This window comes from Scyliorhinus torazame, chromosome 30, assembly GCF_047496885.1.
Source record: "Scyliorhinus torazame isolate Kashiwa2021f chromosome 30, sScyTor2.1, whole genome shotgun sequence".
Lineage (NCBI taxonomy): Eukaryota > Metazoa > Chordata > Chondrichthyes > Carcharhiniformes > Scyliorhinidae > Scyliorhinus > Scyliorhinus torazame.
The window spans coordinates 32,624,524-32,648,493 of record NC_092736.1 but is presented as its reverse complement, the minus strand read 5'-3'; the positions used below and the strand labels follow the sequence as shown (position 1 = coordinate 32,648,493).

General features: G+C 50.4%; 1 protein-coding gene across 3 annotated transcripts in view; it reads left to right on the top strand.

The window, feature by feature from the left end:
* ice2 (interactor of little elongator complex ELL subunit 2) overlaps positions 1 to 23,970 on the top strand; it is a 129,518-nt gene that overhangs the window by 47,004 nt on the left and 58,544 nt on the right. For all 3 annotated transcript variants that reach the window (XM_072493097.1, XM_072493098.1, XM_072493099.1), the window contains 2 exons: positions 7,167 to 7,342; positions 15,979 to 16,108. In XM_072493097.1, the coding sequence (XP_072349198.1) occupies positions 7,167 to 7,342; positions 15,979 to 16,108 (306 nt within the window). The remainder of the gene's footprint in view (positions 1 to 7,166; positions 7,343 to 15,978; positions 16,109 to 23,970) is intronic.

Below are 23,970 nucleotides of genomic sequence, written 5' to 3'. Positions count from 1 at the left end.
TCAACTGACATTTGAAAGCCTCCCACGTGTCAGATGTTGATTTACCCTCAAACATCCGCCCCCAATCTAGGTTCTTCAGTTTCCACCTAATATTGTTATAATTAGCCCTCCCCCAATTTAGCACATTCACCCTCGGACCACTCTTATCCTTGTCCACCAGCACTTTAAAACATACTGAATTGTGGTCACTGTTCCCGAAATGCTCCCCTTCTGAGACTTCTACCACCTGGCCAGGCTCATTCCCCAATACCAGGTCCAGCCACTTCCCTAGTTGGACTGTCTACATATTGTTTTAAGAAGCCCTCCTGGATGCTCCTTACAAACTCCGCCCCGTCTAAGCCCCTGGCACTAAGTGAGTCCCAGTCAATATTGGGGAAGTTGAAGTCTCCCATCACAACAACCCTGTTGCTTTTACTCCTTTCCAAAATCTGTCTACCTATCTGCTCCTCTATCTCCCGCTGGCTGTTGGGAGGCCTGTAGTAAACCCCCAACATTGTGACTGCACCCTTATTCCTGATCTCTACCCATATAGCCTCGCTGCCCTCTGAGGTGTCCTACCGTAGTACAGCTGTGATATTCTCCCTAACTGTTGATTCCCAAATTTCTTTCTCCGTCAGTCTGGCCTCAATAAAAGTCGAGATGGATTCGCACGTAAAAAGAAGTTATTTTATTTAGCTTGCAAGCTTAATTCATCTCACAGAAACATAAGAGACATCCAGTCTCCTACATCCCAGAAAGCGAATGAACAAAGAGACAAAGGGATCTCTGCAAATCAATTCAAATGGTATCAAGTTTCACATACTCGACGCCCATAGGTCAGCCTATATCCCTCCTGACCTGTTTGATCTATTCTGATTGGCTCACTTCCAATCCCTTTCTCTGGCCCCTATCAATGCAGCATCACTCTCATAGACACACCTCTTCTTGCTTTTTCCATGCGGTCTCAAATCCCTTTGTCTCTATCTGCCAGAATCAAAGTGGCTTATTTCTACATTACATTAACTAATATCTCTAAAGTAACTATTTTATATCACATTCGTCATAACCAGTAGCTCAACTCTGCCACCCCTTTTACATCCCCCTCTATCCCACCTGAAAGATCTAAATCCTGGAACGTTTAGTTGCCAATCCTGCCCTTCCCTCAACCAGGTCTCTGTCATGGCAACAACCTCATAGTTCCAAGTTCTAATCCAAGCTCTAAGTTCATCTGCCTTACCTTTATACTTCTTGCATTAAAACATATGCACTTCAGACCACCAGACCCGCTGTTTTCGGCAACATCTCCCTGTCTGCTCTTTCTCAGAGCCATACTGGCTCTATTCCCTAGTTCTCCCTCAAATGTTTTCACCTTCTGACCTATTGCTCCGGTGCCCACCCCCCTGCCATACTAGTTTAAACCCTCCCGTGTGACACTAGCAAACCTCGCGGCCAGGATATTTATGCCTCTTCAGTTTAGATGCAAACCGTCCTTCTTATACAGGTCACACCTGCCCCGGAAGAGCTCCCAGGGGTCCAGATAACGGAAACCCTCCCTCCTACACCAGCTGTTTAGTCACGTATTTAGCTGCTCTTTCTTCCTATTTCTAGCCTCACTGGCACGTGGCACAGGGAGTAATCCCGAGATTATAACCCTAGAGGTCCTGTCTTTTAACTTTCTGCCTAGCTCCCTGAACTCCTGCTGCAGGACCTCATGCCCCTTCCTGCCTATGTCGTTAGTACCAATATGTACAACAACCTCTGCCTGTTTGCCCTCCCCCTTCAGGATGCCTGTTACCCGTTCGGAGACATCCTGGACGCTGGCACCAGGGAGGCAACATACCATCCTGGAGTGTCGTTCACGTCCATAGAAGCGCCTATCTGTGCCCCTGACTATTGCTCTTCCGCGATTTGACCCTCCCTGCTGAACATCAGAGCCAGCCGTGGTGCCACTGCTCTGGCTGCTGCTGTTTTCCCCTGATAGGCTATCCCTCCCAACAGTATCCAAAGGGGTATACCTGTTCGAGAGGGGGACAACCACAGGGGATTCCTGCACTGACTGACTGCCCCTCCTGGTGGTCACCCATCTCTCTGCCTGCACCTTGTGTGTGTGGCCACGTCTCTATAGCTCCTATCTATGACGCTTTCCGCCACCTGCATGCTCCTAAGTGCATCCAATTGATGCTCCAACCGAACCACACGGTTTGTGAGGAGCTGCCATTGGTTACACTGAACCACGCGGTCTGTGAGGAGCTGCCATTGGTTACACTGAACCACGCGGTCTGTGAGGAGCTGCCATTGGTTACACTGAACCACGCGGTCTGTGAGGAGCTGCCATTGGTTACACTGAACCACGCGGTCTGTGAGGAGCTGCCATTGATTCCACAAAGATAGAGCAGGCAGGATAAAATTGTTCCCTTGGTGGAGAATTCTAGAACCGGGGACATAGAACAAAGAACAAAGAAAATTACAGCTCAGGAACAGGCCCATCGGCCCTCCCAGCCTGCGCCGATCCAGATCCTTTATCTAAACCTATCTTCTATTTGCCAAGAATCTACTTCCCTCTATTCCCCGTCCGTTCATATATCTGTCTAGATGCATCTTATATGATGCTATCGGACCCACCTCTACCACCTCCGCTGGCAAAGTGTTCCAGGCACTCACCACCCTCTGCGTAAAAAACTTTCCACGCACATCTCCCTTAAACTTTCCCCCTCTCACCTTGAAATCGTGACCCCTTGTAATTGACACCCCCACTCTTGGAAAAAGCTTGTTGCTATCCACCCTGTCCATACCCCTCATAATTTTGTAGACCTCAATCAGGTCCCCCCTCAACCTCCGTCTTTCCAACGAAAACAATCCTAATCTACTCAACCTTTCTTCATAGCTAACACCCTACATACCAGGCAACATCCTGGTGAACCTCCTCTGCACCCTCTCTAAAGCATCCACATCCCTCTGGTAATGTGGCGACCAGAACTGCACACAGTATTCCAAATGTGGCCTAACCAAAGTCCTATACAACTGTAACATGACCTGCCGACTCTTGTACTCAATACCCCGTCCGATGAAGTAAAGCATGCTGTATGCCTTCTTGACCACTCTATCGACCTGCGTTGCCACCTTCAGGGTACAATGGACCTGAACTCCCAGATCTCTCTGTACATCAATTTTCCCCAGGACTCTTCCATTGACCTTATAGTCCGCTCTTGAATTAGATCTTCCAAAATGCATCACCTCGCATTTGCCTGGATTGCACTCCATCTGCCATTTCTCTGCCCAACTCTCCAATCTATCTATATTTTGCTGTATTCTTTGACAGTCCTCCTCGCTATCTGCAACTCCACCAATCTTAGTATCATCTGCAAACTTGCTAATCAGACCACCTATACCTTCGTCCAGATCATTTATGTATATCACAAACAACAGTGGTCTGAGCACGGATCCCTGTGGAACACCACTAGTCACCTTTCTCCATTTTGAGACACCTGTTGCCCAGCCAGTTCTTTATCCATCTAGCTAGTACACCCTGAACTCCATACGACTTCACTTTTTCCATCAACCTGCCATGGGAAACTTTATCAAACGCCTTACTGAAGTCCATGTATATGACATGTACAGCCCTTCCCTCATCAATTAACTTTGTCACTTCCTCAAATAATTCTATTAGGTTTGTAAGACATGACCTTCCCTGCACAAAACCATGCTGCCTATCACTGATAAGTCTATTTTCTTACATATGTGAATAGACCCTATCCCTCAGTATCTTCAATAGTTTGCTTACCACTGACGTCAAGCTCACAGGTCTATAATTCCCTGGATTATCCCTGCTACCTTTCTTAAACAAAGGGACAACATTAGCAATTCTCCAGTCCTCCGGGACCTCTCCCGTGCTCAAGGATGCTGCAAAGATATCTGTTAAGGCCCCAGCTATTTCGTCCCTCGCTTCCCTCAGTAACCTGGGATAGATCCCATCCGGACCTGGGGACTGGTCCACATTAATGCCTTTTAGAATACCCCAAACTTCCCCCTTCCTTATGCCGACTTGACCGAGAGTATTTAAACATCCATCCCTAACCTCAACATCCGTCATGTCCATCTCCTTGGTGAATACCGATGCAAAGTACTCATTAAGAATCTCACCCATTTCCTCTGACTCCACGCATAAATTCCCTCTTTTGTCTTTGAGTGGGCCAATCCTTTCTCTAGTTACCCTCTTGCTCTTTATATACGAATAACAGGCTTTGGGACTTTCCTTAACCCTGTTAGCCAAAGATATTTCATGACTCCTTTTAGCCCTCTTTATTGCGCGTTTGAGATTTGTCCTACTTTCCCGTTATTCCTCCAAAGCTTCATCAGTTTTAAGTCGCCTAGATCTTATGTATGCTTCCTTTTTCATCTTAGCTAGCCTCACAATTCCACCCGTCATCCATGGTTCCCTAATCTTGCCATTTCTTTCCCTCATTTTCACAGGGACATGTCTGTCCTGCACTCTAATCAACCTTTCCTTAAAAGACTCCCACAATTTAAATGTGGATTTATCCTTAACCAGCTGCTCCCAGTCCACATTCCCTAGCTCCTGACGAATTTTGTTCTACTTGGCCTTTCCCCAATTTAGTACTCTTCCTTTAGGACCACTCTCGTCCTTGTCCATGAGTATTCTAAAACTTACGGAATTGTGATCGCTATTTCCAAAGTAATCACCGACTGAAACTTCAACCACCTGGGCAGGATCATTCCCCAATACCAGGTCCAGTATGGCCCTTTCCCGAGTTGGACTATTTACATACTGCTCTAAAAAAACTCTCCTAGATGCTCCTTACAAATTCTGCTCCATCTACGCCTCCAACACTACATGAGTCCCATTCAATGTCGGGGAAGTTAAAATCTCCCATCACGACCACCCAATTGCTCCTACATTTTTCTATAATCTGTCTACATATTTGTACCTCTACTTCACGCTCGCTTTTGGGAGGCCTGTAGTAAAGTCCCAATAATGTTACTGCACCCTTCCTACTTCTTAGCTCTACCCATATTGTCTCAGTGCTCGAATCCTCCATTGTGCCCTCCTTAATCACAGCTGTGATATCACCTCTGACCAGTAATGCAACTCCTCCACCCCTTTTACCTCCCTCTCTATCCCTCCTGAAGCATCTATACCCTGGGATATTTAGTTGCCAATCTTGCCCTTCCCTCAACCAAGTCTCAGTAATACCAATAACATCATATTCCCAGGTACTAATCCAAGCCCTAAGTTCATCTGCCTTACCTGCTACACTTCTCGCATTAAAACAAATGCACCTCAGACCACCTGTCCCTTTGCGTTCATCATCTCTTCCCTGTCTACTCTTCCCCTTAGTTACAATGAGTTTATTATCTAGTACCTTACTGGCTTTAGTTGCTGCCTCTTTACTGACCTCTAATTTCCTAATCTGGTTCCCATCCCCCTGCCACATTAGTTTAAAACCATAGATTAAAGATGAGTGTCAAAAGGTGTATACAATAATCTTTATTATTGTCACAAGTAGGCTTGCATTAACACTGCAATGAAGTTACTGTGAAAACCCCCTAGTCGCCACACTCCGGTGCCTGTTCAGGTACACAGAGGGGAAAGTCAGAATGTTCAACTTACCGAACAAGCACGTCTTTTGGGACTTGTGGGAGGAAACCGAACCGCCCGGAGGAAACCCACGCAGACACGGGGAGAACATGCGGACTCAGCACAGACAGTGGCCAAAGTGGGAATCGAACCCTGGACCCTGGCGCTGTGAAGCAACAGTGCTAACCATTGTGCTACTATGTAGAGGGGACATGAGGAAGAACTTTTTTTACGCAGAGGGTAGTGGGAGTCTGGAGTTCGCTGCCTGAGTTGGTGGTGAAGGCAGAGACCCTAAACTCTTTTAAAAAGCACCTGGATTTGCTGTAAACTGCAGGGCTCTGGGCCGGGTGCAGGAAGGTGGGATTAGAAAGGCCACCTGGGTGTCCTCGGGCTGGCTCAGACAAAGAACAGGAACAGGCCCTTCGGTCCTCGAATCTACCCGTCAAAACTAAAACCTCCTGCACTGGGGTCGATATCCCTCTATTCCCATCCTATTCATGTATTTGTCAAGACTGCCCTTAAACATCACTATTGTAACTGCTTCCACCAGCTCCCCCCGGCAGCGAGTTCCAGGCTCCCACTACCCTCTCTGTAAAAAAGACTTCCCTTGTACATCTCATAGATTTATCATAGAATTTACAGTGCAGAAGGAGGCCATTCGGCCCATCGAGTCTGCACCGGCTCTTGGAAAGAGCACCCTACCCAAGGTCCACACCTCCACCCTATCCCCATAACCCAGTAACCCCACCCAACAGTAAAGGCAATTTGGGACACCAAGGGCAATTTATCATGGCCAATCCACCTAACCTGCACATCTTTGGACTGTGGGAGGAAACCGGAGCACCCGGAGGAAACCCACGCGTACACGGGGAGGATGCGCAGACTCCGCACAGACAGTGGCCCAAGTCGGAATCGAACCTGGGACCCTGGAGCTGTGAAGCAATTGTGCTATCCACAATGCTACCATGCTGCCCTAAACTCTCCTCTAAACTTTGCCCCTCCCACGTTAAATCTATGTCCCCTAGTAATTGACTTTTCCTCTCTGGTGGGAAAAGCATCCGACTATCCACTCTGTCCATTCAACTCATAATTTTGTAGAATTCCATCAGGTTGCTCCTCAACCTCTTTCGATCCAGTGAGAACAAACCGAGTTTATTCAACCGCTCCTCATAGCTAATGCTCTCCATACCAGGCAACATCCTGGTAAATCTCTTCTGCACCCTCTCTAAAGCCTCCACATCCTTCTGGTAGTGTGGCGACCAGAATTGAACACTATACTCCAAGTGTGGCCTAACTAAGGTTCTATACAGCTGCAACATGACTTGCTAATTTTTATACTCGATGCCCCGGCCAATGAAGGCAAGCATGCCCAATGCCTTCTTGACTACCTTCTCCACCTGCGTTGCCACTTTCAGTGACCTGTGGGCCTGTATGCAAGATGGGCTGAATGGCCTCCTGTGCTGTAACGTTGGTGTGGTTCCAAGATTTTAATACTCAGTCCAGTTAAGTCAGAATAATCAGCTGGCAGCATCAAACACTACCTGACTAAATAAAGCAAGTTGATCAGTCCTGTGATTTGTTCCCTTTTTAGGTCTCCTCTCAGAGGAGCTATTGAACTGCAGTGAAGCTCAGTCTGATTACACTGCTCCTCCAGCCGGGAATATCACCTATAAACTCTTCAGCTTGTCTGATCTTCTCTTGCTCGTACGTGGTAGCGTTCACAAAACACAGATCAGACCACGCTCAAACAAATCGGTCACAAAGAAGGTGAGTGCTTCAGTTGTCACCATGGTATTGTCCTTATTTATTTATATGCAAGAGTCTGGGACACGCATGTCGTGCCCCTGCGCGGGCCAGGCTGCACTGTCTCTGTCTGTCTCTGTGTCTGTCTCTGTGTCTGTCTGTCTCTGTGTCTGTCTGTCTGTCTCTGTGTCTGTCTGTCTGTCTCTGTGTCGGTCTCCCGCGTCGGTCTGCATCTGTGTCCCACTCTCTGTGTCCCACTCTCTGTGTCCCACTCTCTGTGTCCCACTCTCTGTGTCCCACTCTCTGTGTCCCACTCTCTGTGTCCCTCTCTCTGTGTCCCTCTCTGTGTCCCACTCTTGTGTGTCCCACTCTTGTGTGTCCCACTCTTGTGTGTCCCACTCTTGTGTGTCCCTCTCTCTGTGTCCCTCTCTCTGTGTCCCTCTCTCTGTGTCCCACTCTCTGTGTCCCACTCTCTGTGTCCCACTCTCTGTGTCCCACTCTCTGTGTCCCACTCTCTGTGTCCCTCTCTCTCTGTCCCTCTCTCTGTGTCCCTCTCTCTGTGTCCCACTCGCTGTGTCCCTCTCGCTGTGTCCCTCTCGCTGTGCCCCCCTCTGTGTGTGCCCCCCTCTGTGTGTGCCCCCCTCTGTGTGTGCCCCCCTCTGTGTGTGCCCCCCTCTGTGTGTGCCCCCCTCTGTGTGTGCCCCCCTCTGTGTGTGCCCCCCTCTGTGTGTGCCCCCCTCTGTGTGTGCCCCCCTCTGTGTGTGCCCCCCTCTGTGTGTGCCCCCCTCTGTGTGTGCCCCCCTCTGTGTGTGCCCCCCTCTGTGTGTGCCCCCCTCTGTGTGTGCCCCCCTCTGTGTGTGCCCCCCTCTGTGTGTGCCCCCCTCTGTGTGTGCCCCCCTCTGTGTGTGCCCCCCTCTGTGTGTGCCCCCCTCTGTGTGTGCCCCCCTCTGTGTGTGCCCCCCTCTGTGTGTGCCCCCCTCTGTGTGTGCCCCCCTCTGTGTGTGCCCCCCTCTGTGTGTGCCCCCCTCTGTGTGTGCCCCCCTCTGTGTGTGCCCCCCTCTGTGTGTGCCCCCCTCTGTGTGTGCCCCCCTCTGTGTGTGCCCCCCTCTGTGTGTGCCCCCCTCTGTGTGTGCCCCCCTCTGTGTGTGCCCCCCTCTGTGTGTGCCCCCCTCTGTGTGTGCCCCCCTCTGTGTGTGCCCCCCTCTGTGTGTGCCCCCCTCTGTGTGTGCCCCCCTCTGTGTGTGCCCCCCTCTGTGTGTGCCCCCCTCTGTGTGTGCCCCCCTCTGTGTGTGCCCCCCTCTGTGTGTGCCCCCCTCTGTGTGTGCCCCCCTCTGTGTGTGCCCCCCTCTCTGCGCGCCCCCCTCTCTGCGCGCCCCCCTCTCTGCGCGCCCCCCTCTCTGCGCGCCCCCCTCTCTGCGCGCCCCCCTCTCTGCGCGCCCCCCTCTCTGCGCGCCCCCCCCTCTCTGCGCGCCCCCCCTCTCTGCGCGCCCCCCCTCTCTGCGCGCCCCCCCTCTCTGCGCGCCCCCCTCTCTGCGCGCCCCCCCTCTCTGCGCGCCCCCCCTCTCTGCGCGCCCCCCCTCTCTGCGCGCCCCCCCTCTCTGCGCGCCCCCCCTCTCTGCGCGCCCCCCTCTCTGCGCGCCCCCCTCTCTGCGCGCGCCCCCTCTCTGCGCGCGCCCCCCCTCTCTGCGCGCGCCCCCCCCTCTCTGCGCGCGCCCCCCCCCTCTCTGCGCGCGCCCCCCCTCTCTGCGCGCGCCCCCCCTCTGCGCGTCCGTCTCCGTCTCCCTCCGCCTCTCTATCTCTATTTCTATTTCTCTCTCTATCTCTCTCTCTGCATCTCTCTGTGTGTCTCTGTCTCTGCTCCACCCTCTCTTCCCCCCTCTCTCTTCCCCTCTCCACCTCACTCTCTTCCCCCTCCCCCTCTCTCTCCCCCTCCCCCTCTCTCTCCCCCTCACTCCCCCCTCTTTCTTCCCCTCTCTCCCCCTCTTCCTCTCTCTTCCCCCCTCTCTTTTATCTCCCTCCCTCATCCCTCCCTCTCTCTTCCCCCCCTCCTTTCTGACCCCCCCTCTCCCACTCTCTCTTCCCCCTCTCTTCCCCCCCTCAGTCCGCCCTCTCTCCCCTCCCTCTCTCCCCCCTCTCTCCCCCCTCTCTCCCCCCCCCTCTCTCCCCCTCTCTCTCCCCCTCTCTCTCCCCCTCTCTCTCCCCCTCTCTCTCCCCCTCTCTCTCCCCCTCTCTCTCCCCCTCTCTCTCCCCCTCTCTCTCCCCCTCTCTCTCCCCCTCTTTCTCCCCCTCTCTCTCCCCCCTCTCTCTCCCCCCAATCTCCCCCCCTCTCTTCCCCCCTCTCTCTTTACCCCTCCGCTCTTTGCCCCTCCGCTCTTTCCCTCCTCTCTCTCCTCGTCTCTTTCTCCTCCACCCCCTCTTTCTCCTCCACCCTCTCTTTCACCCCCCCCCCACCCTCTCCCTCCCATGCTCCCCCTGCTCATTTCAGTCACTTTGACCAAGGCTTTGGTCATCAGGCTTTAAAAAATTCATTTCATGCGGCCGGGCCTCAAATTCTATTTGCAAATAAGTATGAGAATAGAAAATAGAGTTCCCACAATATTCCAAGGACGCAGTCAAATTTGAATGCTTGTGTATTAATTTTATTCCACAAGGATCGCTGGATGGTTCAATACAGCTGTGGTCATTAAAATGTAGAAGCAATAATTATACATCAGTAGGAACGAACTGTGAAATTATACAGCCCCCCCCCCCCCCCCCCCAATCCCGGCAGCAGCAACTTGGGGAATTCCTCTCGCTCTGTCACATCGATTAATCTGTAAACGGTTAATGATTTCAACCACCATGATCTCTTTGCAGTCCTCCAACGACCCTTCAGGCTGAACCACTAGAGTTACTGGCAGCTGTTTACGACATTCGACATTGCGATTAAAGCTTAAAATTATTAATTTGCGACTGTAGCTGAAAGATTTGCGCACTCCCCATCAACAGTCCTTTGTCACTTTTGGTGTGGTACTTAATCTGTCTGCGGCGTTGTCTCCACAGACTTTCTGTTTCCTGTTTATAATGATGGAGGAATCCGTTCAGTAGTGAGGAAGCAATAAATCAGTTCCCTGGAATATTTTTAGCAGGTTCACAGTGCTATATGCTGCTCTAATTTATCCACGTGAAGATAGTGCAGAAAATAAATCAATCCGAGCTTGTGTTGTGTGGGGCATGTTCCGACTTTCAAAACCTTAGCTACTGAAGGCACAAGCAAAGGGCAGGTGGGAAATTAGCTTTCAGTTTCAGATATTCACCTGTAAACAGCGAAATTTACCCAGGTAGCCTAATGTAATAGAATCGAAGAGGCGCAGAAGGAGGCCGTTCAGCCCATTAGGCCTGTTCCTGCTATCTCAGAGAAAGCTATTCAGTTCATTCCACGTCCTGCCCTCTCCCCACAACATTGCAGATTTTCTTCCTTTTAAAACTGTTTACCTTCCCCCTCGGAAGTTGGTAGAGAATTTGCTCGCACTGCCCGTTCAGGCAGCACAATCACAACTCATTGATGCTTAACGACAGGAAGCCACTTTCCCAAGGGAAAGGCTTTCTTTTGTTCTTATTTTTAACTGGAAGCCAGAGCAGTTGAAGACCGGACACAGGGGTGACCGGAAGCTGGACCGAACCAGGGAGTTCAAAGATGCAAGCCTCCTAAGGAACAAGATAAAGTCCAGATAACCAGGGAATTGGGACAGAAATAATGTTTAAGGTACCAAGAGAACAGAGAGTATGGTGTTGTTCAGAAGAATTCAAGGAAGAGTAAAAAGGTTATCGAGACAATTGCAGTAACTAGATTTAAAATGGGGCGGCAGACTTCAGAGTTAGATGAAACATTTGATGTAATTTTAATACAGCCTTGGAATTGAGAGTTAAAGCAATTGTGAACAGTTTGTGCAGCCATCAAGACGAGGAAACCCTTAAAGGGGTTGGTGTAAAATCCTGGGCTGGATCCGCTGTTAAACGTAGAGCGGAAGCTTCGTGTGTCATCCGGAAAACCTGGACTGGATTTCGGAATTCAAACGCTAAGGGAAAGCATTATTATTATGAGTGAAGATTTCAAGCATGTTTTGGCAGTGGAGTTTGGAAACTCTCGTGATCATCATCTGGGGCATTCTGATGAAAAAAATCATAGACCGTAACCGGTTCAGAGCACAGTGCGTATATTTCATCATGGTCATCTTATGTGCTTTAAAGGGACTTTTTGTGTTAATGAGACCATTGTAGCTTTAAAAAAAAATTTTTCCAAGTAAGGGGCAATTTATCCACCTATCCCGAACATCTTTGGGTTGAGGGGGTGAGGCCCACGCAGACACGGAGAATGTACAAACTCCGCATGGACAGTGACCCGGGGCTGGGATTGAACCCAGATCCTCACCGCCGTAGGCAGCAGTGCTAACCACTGCATTGCTGTGCCACCCGAGACCATTGTAGCTTACATAGAACATACAGTGCCGAAGGAGGCCATTCAGCCCATCGAGTCTGCACCGACCCACTTAAGCCCTCACTTCCACCCTATCCCTGTAACCCAATATCCCCTCCTCACCTTTTTGGACACTAAGGGCAATTTAACATGGCCAGGCCACCTAACCTGCACGTCTTTGGACTGTGGGAGGAAACCAGAGCACCCGGAGGAAACCCACGCAGACACGGGGAGAACGTGCAGACTCTGCGCAGACAGTGACCCAGCGGGGAATCGAACCTGGGACCCTGGTGCTGTGAAGCCACAGTGCTAGCCCACTTAAGCTGTACTTTGTAATCCATGTTAATCTTTGAATTTATGTTTAATTGTTAAACTAAATGAGGAATAAGGCAGTATTGCATGTTCAATAAATGTTTTTTTCTCTTGTTAAAACTAATTAGTGGTCCTGTGAGTCCATTCCACCACGTTTTATTGGGGAAAAAAAGTAAGTGTTACAGTCTCTTGAGAGAGACTTCCTTTCTGGGATCTTCCCGTTCAGTTATAACGCCAATTGGGATCGTAACAAATATCTTCTGCAAATGTGGCAGAGACCGGCCATCCTAGAGTGGAGCTCCTGATCCAGGCCATCGTGGCACAAAATATTGTCTTGCAAGACAGACGCTGCCAAAGCGATGCTCCGTCATAAACAGCTTCTTTGATTTCTGAAGGCTCTCATTCCTGGTGTCATCCTGTCCGTATGCAGTCCGATCGCAAACCTATCTGGATAAGAAATAAAGCCCTCATCTTCTATATTCCCCCTCCGCAGCTATTTCTCAGCAATTATAGATATTTTTGTATTACTTTGACAAATGCATGCCATTAGTTAGTATTTTCTGTTTAAGTGACTCGATGCATGACAAGGTCACAATTGCTTCTGTCTGAGTGAAATTTTGGAGGAGATAATCAGCTAAATTACTGCTACCAGGTGGGTTTTTACGACAATCGACAATGGTTTCATGGTCATCATTAGACTTTTAATTCCATATTTGTATTTACATTCAACATCTGCCATGGTGAGATTCGAACCCGGGCCCCCAGAGCGTTACTCTGGGTCTCGGTAATGATGACCATGAGATTATCATTGACTGCTGTAAAAACCCGTCTGGTTTGCTAATGTCCTTTTAGAGAAGGAAATCTGCTGTCCTTGCCCAGTCTGGCCATGTGTGACTCCAGATCCACAGCGAAAACCCTCTGAAAAGGCCGAGCAAGCTACTCAGTTTAAGGGCAATTAGGGATGAGTAACAAATGTTGGCCTTGCCAATGACCGTCATATCCGGCATGGCTGCACAGTGGTTAGCACTGCTGCCTCACAGTGCCAATTCCAGCCTTGGAGTTTACGCGTTCTCCCTGTGACTGCGTGGGTTTCCTCCGGGCGCTCCAGTTTCCTCCCACAGTCCAAAGATGTGCAGGTTAGGTGGATTGGCCATGATCGATGTGTGGGGTTACAGAGATAGGGCGGGGGAATGGACTTGTAAGAGTGCTCTTTCGGAGGGTCGGTGCAGACCCAATGGGCCGAATGGACCTCCTCCTGCTCTGTAGGGATTCTATGAAAAGGATAAAGAAACATAGAACATAGAACAATACAGCGCAGTACAGGCCCTTCGGCCCACGATGTTGCACCGAAACAAAAGCCATCTAACCTACACTATGCCATTATCATCCATATGTTTATCCAATAAACATTTAAATGCCCTCAATGTTGGGGAGTTCACTACTGTAGCAGGTAGGTCATTCCACGGCCTCACTACTCTTTGCGTAAAGAACCTACCTCTGACCTCTGTCCTATATCTATTACCCCTCAGTTTAAAGTTATGTCCCCTCGTGCCAGCCATTTCCATCCGCGGGAGAAGGCTCTCACTGTCCACCCTATCTAACCCCCTGATCATTTTGTATGCCTCTATTAAGTCTCCTCTTAACCTTCTTCTCTCCAACGAAAACACCCTCAAGTCCATCAGCCTTTCCTCATAAGATTTTCCCTCCATACCAGGCAACATCCTGGTAAATCTCCTCTGCACCCGCTCCAAAGCCTCCACGTCCTTCCTGTAATGCGGTGACCAGAACTGTACGCAATACTCCAAATGCGGCCGAACCAGAGTTCTGTACAGCTGCAACATGACCTCCTGACTCCGGAACTCAATCCCTCTACCAATAAAGGCCAACACTCCATAGGCTTTCTTCACAACCCTATCAACCTGGGTGGCAACTTTCAGGGATCTATGTACATGGACACCTAGATCCCTCTGCTCATCCACACTTTCAAGAACTTTACCATTAGCCAAATATTCCGCATTCCTGTTATTCCTTCCAAAGTGAATCACCTCACACTTCTCTACATTAAACTCCATTTGCCACCTCTCAGCCCAGCTCTGCAGCTTATCTATATCCCTCTGTAACCTGCTACATCCTTCCACACTATCGACAACACCACCGGCTTTAGTATCGTCTGCAAATTTACTCACCCACCCTTCTGCGCCTTCCTCTAGGTCATTGATAAAAATGACAAACAGCAACGGCCCCAGAACAGATCCTTGTGGTACTCCACTTGTGACTGTACTCCATTCTGAACATTTCCCATCAACCACCACCCTCTGTCTTCTTTCAGCTAGCCAATTTCTGATCCACATCTCTAAATCACCCTCAATCCCCAGCCTCCGTATTTTCTGCAATAGCCTACCGTGGGGAACCTTATCAAACGCTTTGCTGAAATCCATATACACCACATCAACTGCTCTACCCTCATCTACCTGTTCAGTCACCTTCTCAAAGAACTCAATAAGGTTTGTGAGGCATGACCTACCCTTCACAAAGCCATGCTGACTATCCCTGATCATATTATTCCTATCTAGATGATTATAAATCTTGTCTCTTATAATCCCCTCCAAGACTTTACCCACTACAGACGTGAGGCTCACCGGTCTATAGTTGCCGGGGTTGTCTCTGCTCCCCTTTTTGAACAAAGGGACCACATTTGCCGTCCTCCAGTCCTCTGGCACTATTCCTGTAGCCAATGATGACATAAAAATCAAAGCCAAAGGTCCAGCAATCTCTTCCCTGGCCTCCCAGAGAATCCTAGGATAAATCCCATCAGGTCCCGGGGACTTATCTATTTCCAGCCTGTCCAGAATTGCCAACACCTCTTCCCTACGTACCTCAATGCCATCTATTCTATTAGCCTGGGGCTCAGCATTCTCCTCCACAACATTATCTTTTTCCTGAGTGAATACTGACGAAAAATATTCATTTAGTATCTCGCCTATCTCTTCAGACTCCACACACAATTTCCCATCCCTGTCCTTGACTGGTCCTACTCTTTCCCTAGTCATTCGCTTATTCCTGACATACCTATAGAAAGCTTTTGGGTTTTCCTTGATCCTTCCTGCCAAATACTTCTCATGTCCCCTCCTTGCTCGTCTTAGCTCTCTCTTTAGATCCTTCCTCGCTACCTTGTAACTATCCATCGCCCCAACTGAAACTTCACACCTCATCTTCACATAGGCCTCCTTCTTCCTCTTAACAAGAGATTCCACTTCCTTGGTAAACCACGGTTCCCTCGTTCGACGCCTTCCTCCCTGCCTGACCGGTACATACTATTGTAAGACAGTAAGAGACTAATAACAATGTATGTACACAATGTATTACACCCAGGGACGGGGCTCAGGCTGCAATGATTTCTCCTGGCTGGGGGAGGATGGACTTGTAGAGTTGGGGATGGTGGGTATTTCATTCCAGGGGATAGTGCTGAAGCTTGATTACCCTTTGGAGGGGGGCTGTGTAGTGATTACTCCTGGGGTCGGAATTGGAGGGGATGGTGATTGGGGACTGATGTCTATGATTCTCCTGAGAGGACGCTTCAGTTTAACCCTCTCCCCTGCCACCCCACCACTCCTCCTTCCCCCGATGGGTGCTACCCGAGAGGCTGTGGATTTTCAGAGGATTTCCAGCAGAAATCAGCTAAAGTAACTTGGGTTAACGATGTAGTAACCAAACCGGAACATGAGAACATGCCTGTTCATGCGCTGATGCCTTCGGCAGTTTGGTTTCTACGTTAAAAACAAAGAATTTGTAAACCTAAAAAACAAAATCAGCAAAGAATAATCGCAAGAAGTGACATTTAGACTATCAGCTTACCTGCATATGTGTGACCTCTGTTTATATATTTTAACAGCACGTCCCTATCTACGTGATCCCGAAACTGGAATATCAGCTGTCGTATGGAATTGAAGCCCTGAGTGAAAGTGAAATCTGTCTGTTGTGGACTGAAGGCCTCCTCAATTCAAATGCCTGGTTTTATATTGGTGAGTTGTACATGTATCCAACCAGTAAGGTTACACTTGTGTACTGATGTTTAATTGACCCATTGAAATGGCTTCTTACTTTGTAAATTTACTCCTGAGCGATTTCCAGTGGCGGCCATGCGCAGGTAGGTCGCGTTTTCGGCAGCTCCCGCCGCTAACGGACCCAATGGGCCCTTTCAAGGAGCATTTGACGGCCCCTTTTCGGCACAAATCGGCGGGCAAAAGACGCTGGAAGGCTCCCCACAGTAGTTTATGGAGGGGACCAGGAGCAGGACGGCATTTGACGGCCCCTTTTCAGCACAAATTGGCAGGCCAACGGCGCTGGAAGGCTCCCCACAGTAGTTTATGGAGGGGACCAGGAGCAGGACGGCCAAACAAACGAGCAACGAGAAGCGGCAAGAACGGGCGCGGGAACAGAAAATGGCGGCCGGCTCGGATCAGGCAGCGTGGGCCCAGTGGGCGCGGGAACAGCAGGAGTTCCTTAGAAGTTGCTTTGCTGACCTGAAAACGGAGATGCTGGCCCCAATGAAGGCCTCAATGGAGAAAATGGTTGAGACCAGAAAATGCAGGAGAAGGCGATCAAGGAGATTGAGAGAAAGGTCTCGGATAATGAGGACGAGATACTGGGCCTGGCTGTCAGGGTGGAGGCGCACGACGCCCTACATAACAGGTGGCAGGAGTTGCTGGAAGACCTTGAAAACAGATCCAGGAGGTAAAACCTGCGCATTCTGGGCCTACTGGAGGGGTCGGACGTGAGCGCATTCGTGACCACGTTATTGGGGACCCTGATGGGACCAGGAGCATTCCCTCGACCTCTGGAACTGGATGGGGGGCACAGAGTCCTTGCAAGGAGGCCCAAAACGAATGAACCGCCGAGGGCCATGGTGGTACGGTTCCACCGCTTCTCGGATAAGGAACGAGTCCTGCAATGGGCTAAAAAGGAGGGGAGCAGCAGGTGGGAGAACAGCATAATCCGCATCTACCAGGACCTGGGAGCAGAACTGGCCAAGAAGCGCGCAGGATTCAACCGTGCAATGGCGGCCCTCCACAACAAAGGGGTCAAGTTCGGACTGTTGCATCCGGCGAGGCTGTGGGTCACGTATCAAGATCGCCACCATTACTTTGATACACCGGACGAGGTGTGGAACTTTATCAAGCAAGAAAAGTTGGACTCAACCTAAAGGACAGGCACACTGGGACCTTACTCTGGTGGGGATGGTAATTGCCGAGTAGCCAGAGGCAGCGACATTATGTTGTTCCCTCTTATTTTTGTTTGTTCCCTGTGTCTTCGGCCATGTTTTCGGCTTTTGTAGAGCTCGGTCGCGTAGGGAGGAGAGGGGCCCTACACGTGGGGGCAGGCAATGGGAGGGCTCGAGTAAGCGGGAGATGCGGGTTCGAGGCTGGCCGAAAAAGGGAGATGGCTAATCGGCAGGGAAGATCCAGGCTGATCAAGTGGAATGGGCGAGGCCTAAATGTGCCAGTCAAGAGGGCTCGCGTGTTCTCGCACCTAGTTAAAGGCAGACGTAGCCATGCTACAGGAGACGCACCTAAAACTTGCGGACCAAACATGATTGAGAAAAGGGTGGATGGGCCAGAGTGTTCCATTCGGGGCTGGATTCAAAGACCAGAGGAGTAGCAATCCTGGTCAGCAAATGGGTGGCTTTTGAGGCAGGGAATATTGTGGCTGACAAGGGGGGCAGATACATAATGCTTAGCGGGAAGCTGCAGGGGACTCAGGTGGTGCTAGTGAACGTTTACGCCCCGAACTGGGACGACGTGGAATTTATGAGGCGCACGCTGGGTAAGATTTCGGTCTTTGACTCTCACAATCTGATTATGGGGGGTGATTTCAACACAGTCATGGACCCTGTATTGGACCGGTCAAACTCCCAGGTCGGGGAAGCGACCAGCGGCGTCTAAAGAACTGAGGGGATTCATGGAACAGGTGGGGGGGCGTAGACCCGTGGAGATTCGCCCGACCGAGGGCGAAGGAGTTCTCTTTCTTTTCCCATGTCCACAAAGGTTTACTCCCGTATGGATTTCTTTGCGATGAGCAGGGCGCTAATCCCTGAGGGGACAGAATATTCGGCCACAGCAGTCTCCGATCATGCTCCACACTGGGTGGATTTGCGTCTTGGGGTGGAGAGAGGTCAGCCCCCACTATGGAGGCTAGATGTGGGACTGCTGGCAGACGACGAGGTTTGTGGGCAGATAAGGGGGAACATTAAAAACTACCTGGAAACTAATGATTTGGGGGAGGTAGCGGCGTCCATGGTGTGAGAGTGATCAGAGGGGAGTTGATCTCTGTCATATCCCACAGAGAGAAGAAAGAAAGAGCGGAGAGAGAAAGGCTAGTTGAGGACATACTCCGAGTAGACAGGAGCTACGCGGAGACCCCCGTGACGGGGCTACTGAAAGAGCGTCGGAGGCTGCAGGCGAAATTCGACCTGCTGACCACGGGGAAGGCGGTAGCACAGCTGAGGAAGGCCAAAGGGGCTGTCTACGAGTACGGGGAGAAACTGAGTAGAATGCTGGCGCACCAACTTCGCAAGAGGGAGGTGGCCAAGGAAATTGGGGAATTACGGGATAAAGAGGGCAACACGGTCATAGACCCAGAGGGGGTGAACAAAGTTTTTAGGGCGTTCTACGGTAAATTGTGCATTCTACGGTAAATTGTATGAGTCAGAGCCCCCGCCAGAGGTGGGGGGGGGGGAGAATGAAGCAATTCATGGACCAACTGAGGTTTCCAAAGGTGGAAGAGGATCTGGTGGAGGGACTGGGGGCCCCGCTAGAGCTGGAGGAGATGGTAAAGGGGCTAGGGAACATGCAGTCGGGCAAGGCCCCGGGGCCGGATGGCTACCCTGTAGAATTCCACAAGGAATTTTTGGAACTGCTGTGCCCACTCCTACTAAGAACCTTTAATAAGGCCAAAGTGTGGGGGACCCTCCCCCCAACAATGCCACAGGCTTGGATTTCATTTGTCCTCAAATGAGAGAAAGACCCACTACAGTGTGGATCTTATAGACCGATATCGCTCCTGAACGTAGACGCCTAGCTGCTGACCAAGATCTTGGCTGCTAGAATTGAGGACTGTGTCCTTGGGATGATAGGCATTCTACTCGCTTTGTCCCCGTACTCGTAGACAGCCCTTTTGGCCTTCCTCAGACAGGCTTCAGCAAGGGCAGGCAATTGAACTCTAATGTACGGAGGCTCCTAAACATCATCATGATGCCCTCAGAGGGAGGGGAGGCAGAAGTAGTGACGGCGATGGATGCAGAAGAAAGCCTTTGACAGGGCGGAATGGGAGTACTTGTGGGAGGCGCTAAGAAGGTTTGGGTTCGGTGAGGGTCCATCTACTCTACCAGGCCCCCGTGGCATGTGTGTGCACGAACAGGGTGAGGTCAGAATACTTTAGGCTCCACCGGGGGACGAGGCAGGGGTGCCCCCTCTCCCCGTTACTATTCGCCCTTGCGATAGAGCCGCTGGCTATAGCGCTGCGGACTTCAAGGAACTGGCGGGGGCTGGTTCGGGGGGGGGGGGGGGGGGAGCATCGGGTCTCGCTTTACGCGGATGACCTGCTCCTGTGCATCTCGGACCCACTAGAGGGGTTGGGCGAGGTCATACAGATTCTGAGGGACTTTGGCAATTTCTCAGGGTACAAACTAAACGAGAAGAAAAGCGAGATGTTTGTGATCCAAGCTAAGGGGCAGGAAAAGAGACTGGGAGTCCAGGGGCTGTCGCCAACGAAGCATCCGGTGTGTTCCACGTCAGAAAAATTGGCGCCACTCCCCCACCGATTCCGCTACCTACCGACCGGTGAGGGGCTATCACCGGCGCCGCGTGGAACACCAGCAGAACACACGAAAAACGGTGGGGGAATGGCCACGTCGTGATGGACACTCGCAGGGCTGACGAGGTGCAGCCGCGCTCACACTACACCCCCCCCCCCCCCAAACACACACACACACACACTGATCGGGGCCGAAAGAATGGCACAGGTTGTGCTGGAGCACCCATACAGCTGATGGGTTAGCTGGGGCCAGAGGGCACCCAGGGGGATGCCCCCGGGGTGGTGGGGGCACTTACACGACCCAGAGCTCTGGTTTCTAGCGGGCTGTCAGCGGCATACACAGCCACATGGCTGTCCTGCCGGCTGCGATGATGGTTCTCTGTAACCGTCCACCCTGACCCCACAGCCCTCCTCCTGGCCACTACTCCCCTTAGCCCTTGCAGAAGGTCCCCAAGCCAACGGCATGACTGTCGGGGAAGTATCGCGGTGCTGGACACTGTCCGCCGCGCTCTCTCTCAGCTGCCGCCATGCCAGGTTCACGGCCATTGAGACCACACGTGGACCGTACCATCAGGAACTCGGCCTGTTGGAGGCGGAGCATCGCTGGTGGGCCCACTGATGAGATGCGAGCGGTGTTTCAACTACGCGCATCGTGCGTCACAATGACACCATTTTGGAGGGGGCGGTGCATCACGATTCGCCATCAAACCGGCGCCTGCCACGATTTCAGGTTTTGCAACTCCAGTGGTAACATTCTTGCTTCTGTTCCTTGCCATGTTTTGGGCATATAATCTAGACTAATGCGAAGTGGGTGCTGTCCTATTGGAGGTGTGTGTTTTTTGTTTGAACAAGATGCCTCTTAAAGTAATGTAAAAGATGCCACTGCACAGGTTTAAAGGTAGTCAACATTTCAGGTTAGCTCCAGGACATAGTTGGAGAATTCCCTTGATTTTTGTCAACTTCAGAGATTTCAGCAATAATCTTCCCTAGTTTGCTGCAATAGAACAGCACAGAACAGGCCCTTCGGCCCTCGATGTCGTGCCGAGCCTTGTTTGAAACCAAGATCAAGCTATCCCACTCCCTGTCATTCTGGTGTGCTCCATGTGCCTATCCAATAACCGCTTGAAAGTTCCTAAAGTGTCCGACTCCACTATCACAGCAGGCAGTCCATTCCACACCCTAACCACTCTCTGAGTAAAGAACCTACCTCGGACATCTCTCCTATATCTCCCGCCCCTGAATCTTATAGTTATGCCCCCTTGTAACAGCTACGTCCACCCGAGGAAATAGTCTCTGAACGTCCACTCTATCTATTCCCCTCATCATCTTATAAACCTCTATTAAGTCGCCTCTCATCCTCCTCCACTCCAAAGAGAAAAGCCCTAGCTCCCTCAACCTTTCCTCATAAGACCTATCCTCCAAACCAGGCAGCATTCTGGTAAATCTCCTTTGCACCCTTTCCAATGCTTCCACATCCTTCCTATAGTGCGGTGACCAGAACTGCACACAATATCTACATGTGGTCTCACCAGGGTCATGTACAGTTGCAGCATAACCCCAAGGCTCTGAAACTCAAGCCCCGTTAATAAATGCTGACACACTATAGGCCTTCTTCACGGCTCTATCCACTTGAGTGGTAACCTTCAGAGATCTGTGGACATGAACCCCAAGATCTCTGTTCCTCCACATTCCTCAGAACCCTGCCGTTGATCCTGTAATCCGCATTCAAATCTTTCCAACCAAAATGAATCATATCATAGAATTTACAGTGCAGAAGGAGGCCATTTGGCTCATCGAGTCTGCACCGGCTCTTGGAAAGAGCACCCTACCCAAGGTCAACACCCCACCCTATCCCCATAACCCAGTAACCCCACCCAACACTAAGGGCAATTTTGGACATTAAGGGCAATTTATCATGGCCAATCCACCTAACCACATCTTTTTGGACTGTGGGAGGAAACTGGAGCACCCGGAGGAAACCCACGCACACACGGGGAGGATGTGCAGACTCTGCACAGACAGTGACCCAAGCTGGAATCGAACCTGGGACCCTGGAGCTGTGAAGCAATTGTGCTAGCCACAATGCTACCGTGCTGCCTCGCATTTATCAGGGTTAAACTCCATCTGCTATTTTTTGGCCCAGCTCTGCATCCTATCAATGTCTCTTTGTAGCCCTCCACCTCATCCACTACTCCACCAATCTTGGTGTCATCAGCAAATTTACTGACCCACCCTTCAGCCCCCTCCTCCAAGTCATTTATAAAAATCACAAATAGCAGAGGACCCAGCACTGATCCCTGTGGTACACCGCTGGTAACTGGTCCCCAGTCTGAAAGTTTTCCATCCACCACCACCCTCTGTCTTCTATGTGATAGCCAGTTACTTATCCAATTGGCCAAATTTCCCTCTATCCCACACCTCCTTACTTTCTTCATGAGCCGACCATGGGGAACCTTATCAAACGCCTTACTAAAATCCATGTTTACGACATCAACTGCTCTACCTTCATCTACACACTTAGTTACCAAATTCAACCAATTTGTGAGTCAAGATTTACCCTTCACGAATCCGTGTTGACTATCCCGGATTAAGCTGCATTTTTCCAAACAGTCATTAATCCTATCCTTCAGTACCTTTTCCATTAACTTACCAACCACCGAAGTAAAACTAACTGGCCTATAATTACCAGGGTCATCCCTATTCCCTTTCTTGAACTGAGGAACAACATTCGCCACTCTCCAGTCCTCTGGCACTAACCCCGTGGACAGTGAGGACCCAAAGATCAAAGCCAAACGCTCTGCAATCTCATCCCTTGCCTCCCAAAGAATCCTAGGATAAAACCTATCTGGCCCATGGGTCTTGTCGATCCTAAGGTTTTTCAAAATTGCTAATACATCCTTCCTCAGAACATCTACCTCCTCCAGCCTACCCGCCTGTATCACACTCTCATCCTCAAAAATATGGCCCCTCTCCTTGGTGAACGCTGAAGAAAAGTATTCCTTCAACGCCTCTCCTATCTCTTCTGACTCCATGCACAAGTTCCCAGTACTGTCCTTGACCGGCCCTACCTCACCCTGGTCATTCTTTTATTTCTCACATAAGAGTAAAAAGCCTTGGGGTTCTCCTTGATCCGACCCGCCAGGGACTTCTCATGCCCCCTCCTAGCTCTCCTAAGCCCTTTGTTTAGCTCATTCCTTGCTACCTTGTAACCCTCAAGCGACCCAACTGAGCCTTGTTTTCGCATCCTTACATACCCTTCCTTTTTCCTCTTGACAAGACATTCAACCTCTTTTGTGAACCTCACACGGCCTTTTCCTCCCTGCCTGACAGGGACATGCCTATCAACGACACGCAGTATTTGTTCCTTGAACAAGCTCCACTTTTCATTTGTGCCTTTCCCTGACAGTTTCTGTTCCCATCTTATGCTCCCTAATTCTTGCCTACTCGCATCATAAGTACCCCTCCCCCAAATATGAACCTTGCCCTGCCTTATGGCTCTATCCCTCTCCATTGCAATAGTGAAAGACACCGAATTGTGGTCACTATCTCCAAAGTGCTCTCCCACAAACAAAGCTAACACTTGGCCCGGTTCATTACCCAGTACCAAATCCAATGTGGCCCCCCCTCTTGTCGGCCTATCCACATATTGTGTCAGTAAACCCTCCTGCACACACTGTACAAAAACTGCCCCATCCGAACTGTTCGACCTATAGAGGTTCCAATCAATATTTGGAAAGTTAAAGTCACCCATGACAACTACCCTGAGACCTCCACACCGATCCATAATCTGTTTTGCAATTTCTTCCTCCACATCTCTATTACTATTTGAGGGCCTATAGAAAACTGCTAACAACGTGACCTCCTTTCCTATTTCTAATTTCAGCACATATTACCTCAGGAGGCAGATCCCCCTCGAACTGCCTTTCTGCAGCCATTAAACTATCTTTGATTAACAATGCTACTCATCCACCTTTTTAACCACCTTCCCTACTCTTACTGAAACATCTATACTCCGGAACTTCCAACAACCATTCCTGTCCCTGTTCTAACCATATCTCCGTAATGCCCACAA